General features: G+C 36.1%; 1 protein-coding gene across 1 annotated transcript; it reads right to left on the bottom strand.

Moving 5' to 3' along the window:
* Positions 1-5,110: 5,110 nt before the first annotated feature.
* Positions 5,111-7,300, bottom strand: LOC126719399 (ankyrin repeat-containing protein At5g02620-like). The gene is made up of 2 exons (XM_050421957.1): positions 6,734-7,300; positions 5,111-5,716 (listed from the first exon to the last, which is right to left on the bottom strand). Exons 1-2 carry the CDS (start codon positions 7,283-7,285, stop codon positions 5,111-5,113), a joined length of 1,158 nt encoding a protein of 385 aa, XP_050277914.1. The 5' UTR covers positions 7,286-7,300.
* Between the last annotated feature and the right edge of the window lie 331 nt (positions 7,301-7,631).

Raw genomic sequence — 7,631 nt, 5'->3', positions numbered from 1 at the left:
CATTTCACCACCTCCAAACTAACAAAAAGACCATTTATCTTTGCTTGAAATGCAAGATGCAGTGCTTTTGACAATGTGAACTCATCAAGGGACAAAACGTCAGCAGTAGCAATACCAAACAGTTTATGCTTGCATCAAACCATTGAAGAAAATGGTAAACTCCATCATAATTAATGATGTAGGAGTTGCTAAACACATATGAAATGACTTCATTTTAATTTGCAATGTATAACATGATGATTCCCATGTAATATAATGACACTAAACTCTAAGTGGAAGACAATTGTATGTAGCAATTGAAATTTCATGGGATTTCAAAATAGGCTTAATGAATGAACAAAAAAAAAACTAAAAAAAAAAACTAAACAAACAAAGTGAGGGACTAAAACTTCAACACAATCACATGACAAAAAGTTTTATGAAGAAGAGATTTTTATTACTACAATAGCAACCGGTAACAATAGCCAGATTAGTAGCACAAGTAGCACAAATATTTGCTAGACCATGAACGTTTCAATGCTTTGACACCAACCCAACTCCTCCACCAACAATCCCAGCCCAAATCCAAAAAAAAAGAGGTCAATTTCTCAAATTGTCAACACCAAATAAATTCCTTTACTTTGAGCCTAAGTCCCTAAACCCAACTGAACCCAGTATAGCAAATTGGTTTAGAAATGTTTCGCTTGTTTTCAAGTAAACAGAAATATAAAACTTAAATTCAATACCAAATAAACTCCCTTTAATCTCATCCTAATTCCCTAAACCCAATGAGCCCAGTTTAGCAGTACGATACAAATAATTGGTTTCACTTGTTTTCAGGTAAAAAGCACAAAAAATATTTCATTTACTCTGAGCCTAATACCCTAAACCCATCTGAACATCGCAAGTTGGTTTTAAAAAAAATGGGTTTCACTTATATTCAAGTAAACGGAAACATAAAACTTAAATTCAATACCAAATACACTCCCTTTACTATGAGCCTCACTCCCCAAAACCCAATTGAACTATAGCAAATTGGTTTACAAATAATGGGTTTCACTTTTTTTCAAGTAAACAGAAACATAAAACTTTAAATTCAATACCTACACTCCCTTGACTCTGAACCTCACTCCCCAAACCCAACTGAACCCAGTATAGCAAATTAAATCCTCAGCAAATATAAACAAACCAAGAAACATAATCCGATTCCACAGCAAACATAAACAAACCCAGAAACCCAGAGACATAATCCGATCCCAAAAAACAACAAAGCTTCGATCTTTTTTAACAGTTCTATTAGAAATTCAAAACAGAAACCAAAATAGAAAAAAAACGAATTGAAACTAAAGTTTCTTTGAAAAATCCCACGGTTTCCTGGCAACCAAACGGTGAAAGTGAAACACACTTTGAAGCAACTTACCTTTTATTTTAGTTTTGAGAAACCGCGTAGATTGAGGAACTCAAAGCCGTTTCAGTGAGAGTGGAGACTTTATCAAACCTTTGCACACCTCGATCAAATCTTTTGTGCTAGCTGAAGAATGTCAAATGGACTGAGTGAGAGAAAAGGGTGTTCAGCGAAGTGATGACTGTTTGACGGAGTGGGAGAAGACGGTGATCGGCGAAGTGATGACTGTTAGACGGAGTGGGAGAAGACGGTGATCGGCGAAGTGATGACTGTTAGACGGAGTGGGAGAAGAGGGTGAGTGGGAGATGCGCTAAAGTGTGAGAGGGAGAGGGTGAGACTGGTCTGGTGTGTGTGAGAGAGACGATGAGTGAGAGAGTGCATAGTAAGAGTGAGGCATTAATTTAAAAAAAAAAAAAAAAAAAAAAAAACCCTATTTGAAACCGAGTCTCTAAGACTCGGTTTCTAGGTCATCCACGTGGTTCACCACGTCACAGCCAGATCACCACGTGGACACCATGTGGGAAAAGAGAGAGACTCAATTTTAAATGGACCATAGATGAAAAGAGACCTATTAGAGGGAAAAGAGAGAGACTCAATTTTTATATTATTTTATGGTGTAGTTAATAGTATTATTTTGATGGATTAGATGTAAAAATAAAAATTGAGATGTAAGGTATATTGTAAAGTAAGTTGGTATGGTAGATAAAATAACTTTCAATGCGGTAAAATAGGGGTTGGATTACAAACCTGGATGCGAGTGCTATAAGTAAGTTAGAAAGGGAAGTTCTATTAGTTAGTCTGTGTTCTTTATAAACCTCTTGTTATTGATTATTCAATACAATGAAAATCATTGTTCCCTCCCTATCAAAAAAAAATCATTGTTCCCTCAGCCAAGTTTTGATATCACTCTATGTTAGTTATGAAGCATAACAGCTGGAGTAACTTTCATCCACTAACTAATCATCTGATACTAAAACTAGATGTAGTTTACAAATGTACAGTAGTAATACGATTGTAGCTTAAGATACTGTAGCTTCTTCAAATTTCTCATCTTAATGCTGCTTCCATCTTGTTTATCTGGTGCATCTACCCTTTTAGTCTTAGCACTTTTACAATAACAAGGAAAACATAACTGGGTATGTGACGCAGGTAGTTTTTGCTAAAAAATGGATACACAAAGTAGGCAAAAATTGAAACAGGACATATGTGCATAACAACAATGGTTGCTGCAATGTCTGTTCTTTATGTGCATCGAGTTGTTATAAAAGGGGAAACACCTGTTGTTCAAAGCCATATCCAATAGCCTTTCTATGCATAAGAGCATCCACATTAGATGTTGCAAAAAAAAAATGTCATTTTGACATACCAAAAGCCTACTTTATTATTTTATCACATCATTTTACAATATCTCATTTATCAGATGTTTTATCATTCAATTCTATACATTAAAATAATATTTACTACACATTAAAATAATATATTATCTACTCCCCATTATCATCAACAACAGCAACAACACCAACAAATTCCAAATCCAAAAACCTCAACAAAAGAGGGGAAAAAAAAAAAACACAATCCAAGCCCCAACAACCTTCCTCTTTCGCGCCACTTCTCAACCGGCAACCACCAACCACAACCCAAAAAAAAAAAAAAACCCCACAATCCAGCCACCACCAACCTTCCTCTTCCACCTCTCATCTCAACCACAACCACAAACAAATCCAAAAGCCTCAACAAAAGAGGGGAAAAAAAAAAAAAAAAAAAAACCAAACCATCACAACACAGCAGCAACAGCCACTTCCACCGTTGCCCCACCATCCACAACCACAAACTACGGCAGCAGGAAGGGGAAAAAAAAACACACACACACACACACACAATCCAGGCCCTAACAACCTTCCTCTTCTGCGCCACTTCTCAACCGGCAACCACCAACCACAACCGAAAAAAAAAAAAAAAAAAAAAAAAAAAAAAAAAAAAAAAAATCCCACAATCCAGCCACCACCAACCTTCCTCTTCCACCTTTCAACCACAACCACAAACACAGCACAGTCACCGTGACTCACCTCTCATCGAAATCAAGCCATCAAAGCTCAACCCAAAACCTCAATCCAAATCAAAACCCAATCTCAAACGCGATCCATGATCCGGCCACAACCCACAACCTCAATCCAAATCACCTGAATCAACCCATAGAAGCCACAACCCACAACTTCAACCCAACCCATCGAAGCCACCTGACTCACCACCCACAACCTCAACCCAAATCAAAACTCAATCACAAACCCAAAACCCACCAAATTCAACCAAAATCGGAGCATGAGGCGGTGAGATCGACGGCGAGTTGTGGAGAATGAGGTGGCAAGATCAACGGCGAGGACTAGCGAGATCGGCACGGCAAATCAAACAAACCCAAAAGGAAAACCAATATCAAACATAACCAGAGAGATCGAACAGAGGGGAGAGAGCAAACAAAAAAAAATAAATAGAGCCCAGGTTAGAATATACCCACATCGGAACCCATCCTTCACTAAAGAGAGAGCGATTAGACAGTGAGGGAGGAGAGAGAGCAAGATCCGAAGAAGTGAAGATGGAGTGCGTGGGATGAGAGAGAAAGATGAATAAAAAAATAATAAATCACAAATGCCATTTGAGTCCGTACCGTGGCAAAATGCAATGGTATGTTCGATGTTGCAAAAATTTGACACATTTAACACATCTAATAAAGTTTTGTTTTTGGTGTTTGGCGTGCCAAATATGCCATATTATAGCATTTAGCACAAATGCAATAGTTACTGTGGATGCTCTAAGAGTTGGGTTTGCTATTGAATGAAATTTGTTCTTTCAAAGAAAACCATATGCCTTTTCCCCTGATTAATAGAGATCATTATTATTGCTAACAAGGTGATGGAAAAGGAAGAAGATTGACATCTTTGTCCCTCTTTCCTTCAATTCCTCTATTAGACGTCTTTTAAATTAATGAATTCTACTTCTTAAACTAAAAGGAAAAAAAGCCTGAATTCCAAAACAGTGGTCTGTTCTTTATTTTATTTGTTTATTTTTAATATTACTTTCCATTCATTACAATTCGAGACTTATGCATTTGTCAGTAAGATTTATGCATTTTCCAATCATCGAAAAACCTATAAGTGTATTAAGATGTACCAAAGAAATTTAATACACCCACAAACGCATTAATCTTCATCACACTCAAAAAAAATTTGATGATTAGAAAATGCATAAATTTCCATGACAAATGCTTAAACTCCAAATTTCGATAAATAGAAAGTAATATTAAAAGCAAAAAAGCCTCTAACCATGCTCAACATGCATGGGAAAAGGCTAGTGTGTATACATATCAAAGAAAATGATCAGTTGTTCACACAATCAGTTACATATATTCCATCCAAAATAAAATATAAAATTATTACATAGAATCCAATATATCATTTATTTTCGTGTACTAAGAGATATAGAAAGACTGACAGTAGAGCCCGATACACCAATTCTTATTGCACTAACATATTTCAAGCCGCATAAAAAGTAACCAAAAATAAATAAATAAATATAAAAGAGGAACTGCTGCACAGAGCACATTGGTTGGAGATGGGCTGCTGAAAAGGAATCAAATGGTGATGAGGGAGGAAGACCAGGACAGGATTTGGTGCCACAACTACAAGCTTTATAATTAGACGATGAAATGATGACCTTCAGCAAAGATTGAGATCACATGTACCCCAGTAGTTTTCTGAGTCGAGGGTAACCCATGTGGGATATCAGAAAACAAAAACACAGAATGACGATTATAAAAAAGGAATTCAAAGCCCATTCAGAAATAGTTGAGTTTTCATCCAAGACTGCTGATATGCTGCAACAAAAGGCACCGGCCGTAAAGAGAATGGACATTTCAATTAAAAGCGATAATAGCTGCACTGCTGCGTACTTGAAGCTGTGATATTTCGGAAACGAAGCCATAATGAAGTGGACAAACATTGCGGAAGCTGAGGTAACAAAGGCCACCGAAATCCAGTTCAGAAAATGGATAAAGTCTTCGTTGTCTCTTAGAACTGCCTTGCCATTTGTGTCGAGTCCACCAGGCAATTGCAAGACTGCTGCGAAGGAGAGAGCTATCAAGATTGTGATTGCCGTTATTTGGAAATTGTACATACTTCTAATATTTAGATCAGTTTCTGGGTCTTCTGTGTTATTGTCTCCACCCATTTTTGACACTACAGGCTCCTTTTTCGCAGCCTGTATGTGACTGCCAACCACTCGTTCCAAACTATTAGTCAGTAGACGTTCGCGTCTAAGCCAGCCTGACATGAGTGCTTTCTGCAGGAGTTTAGAGAGAAATGTCACTTTAATTTTTTTTTTTTTCCCTGCAAAGAGGGAAATCTAACTTACTAATACAGTAATACCTAAAATTGTAATTTTTTATCTTGTGACGTGAATGGCCCTTCAAGTCGGCCATATCAGCTTGAGATGTTTACTTGCATGGAAAAATCTTTAAGTTCGAATATTCTAACCCATAGGGGAAAAAATTCGTTTTCCTTGTAATGTAATCAAAATTTAAAATGAAAAAAAAAAAAAAAAAAAAAAAAAAAAAAAAAAAAAAAAAAAACATTGGTGTTCTATTAAGTAGAACACTAAGAATGTGTCAGAATATTTTTATTTCTAATACATATACCATATGCTTCAATGATATGTCAGATTCTCTCGTAGAAGAGAATCAGGATTGAAATTCTTCTCTTCCAAGTTCCAATTGTAATAAGCGAAGAAATAAGAAAAAAGGCCGGTGGGGTAGGGAAAGGGGGGGGGGGGGGGGGGGGGGCGTTTGGTGGCGGGGGCGGGGGCAATTTACGTCGATTAGGTCCTAATAATTTAATTTTGCTAATTAAAGCCTCAAATTTGAAGTCTCAATCAATCTCCGTTATTCATTTCTTTGGGACAAAACAAAAAAAAAAAAACAAAAAACAAAAAACCATTGATCTAACTCTAACTTTCACCTATTTCATTACTTCCTTTAATAAATGAATAACAGGATTGGACATAGACTTGAAATTGAAATAATTTCATAAGTTGAAGACTTTAATTGTCAAAATTAAGAATTTGCGATCTAATCTGAAATAGTGTATAAACTAATCTACTCGTTTTATATAATATTCTCCCCAACATATGACAATTCTAATATATCCGTATCCAGATATTTATTATTATTTCATTTACCAAACCAAATATGAATGCATTTCCTATAGGTTATCAAGCAAAATATATTTACCTCGGATAGAGGTTTCCTTTAAGTAAATTTCATCGATGTTTAGTTACTATATATAGTTTACCGAGGCTTACATTTTCAGACCATGAAAGCTTCTTCCGTGATTCAATAATATCAGCAGCGCTCATCCCCTCCTTGTTCACAGCCAGTTTTTCAACTCTCCTGTCATCTGTAAGCATCATTGATATTTTAAAACGGTCATTGATGGCAGCTACATGTAAAGGCGTGTTGCCTTCTTTGTCTTGCTCATTTATGTGATCCTGAAATGTTAATGTCTGGAGCAATATTTTGACTGCATTTTTCTTTCCATGTTCCACGGCAAGATGAAGAGCTGTCCTACCTTTGTTGTCCAACAATTCACAAGTATTTGGACATTTTATAATGAGTGCTCTCATTACACCACCACTTCCTCTCATAGCTGAAATGTGAAGGGCAGACATGCCTTCTTTGTCTATTTTGTAAGCAAGGGAAATATTATTTTCCAAAAACATTTTGACAACTTCTGTATTGCCAAAATATGCAGCATAATGAAGAGGAGTCCAGCCATTTTTATCAGATTCCAGAATTGCTTTTGGAAATTTGTCAAATATCTTGCGCAGGAAATCTGCAAAGAGAGGGAGAAACATATTATAGGTTAGCTAAAGTTAGCATGTGTTGATGATGAAGACGTTCAAATATTGTTGGGTTCTTTGGTTTCACATTTCGATTAATCAAGACTTCAGCAGGCAAACAAATTTTATATTTTACATTCCTTAATTTTTATGAAACGATACAGCCTAGTTTTTCACTAGACAACATTCGATGTTTTGCAAAATCAACCCTACTTTTTACTACGAACGCAAATTGATATATAATTACTGATCAAAATACTAAGCACCTGCAAATTGAAATTATACACAGAATATATATTTGGGAATCTATGTATTGCAAAACTAGGTTATTACAAAAGATTGGAAGCATTTGTGGTCCTAG

The sequence above is a fragment of the Quercus robur genome, chromosome 3, assembly GCF_932294415.1.
Source record: "Quercus robur chromosome 3, dhQueRobu3.1, whole genome shotgun sequence".
NCBI lineage: Eukaryota > Viridiplantae > Streptophyta > Magnoliopsida > Fagales > Fagaceae > Quercus > Quercus robur.
This window is presented reverse-complemented; position numbering and strand designations above follow the sequence as displayed.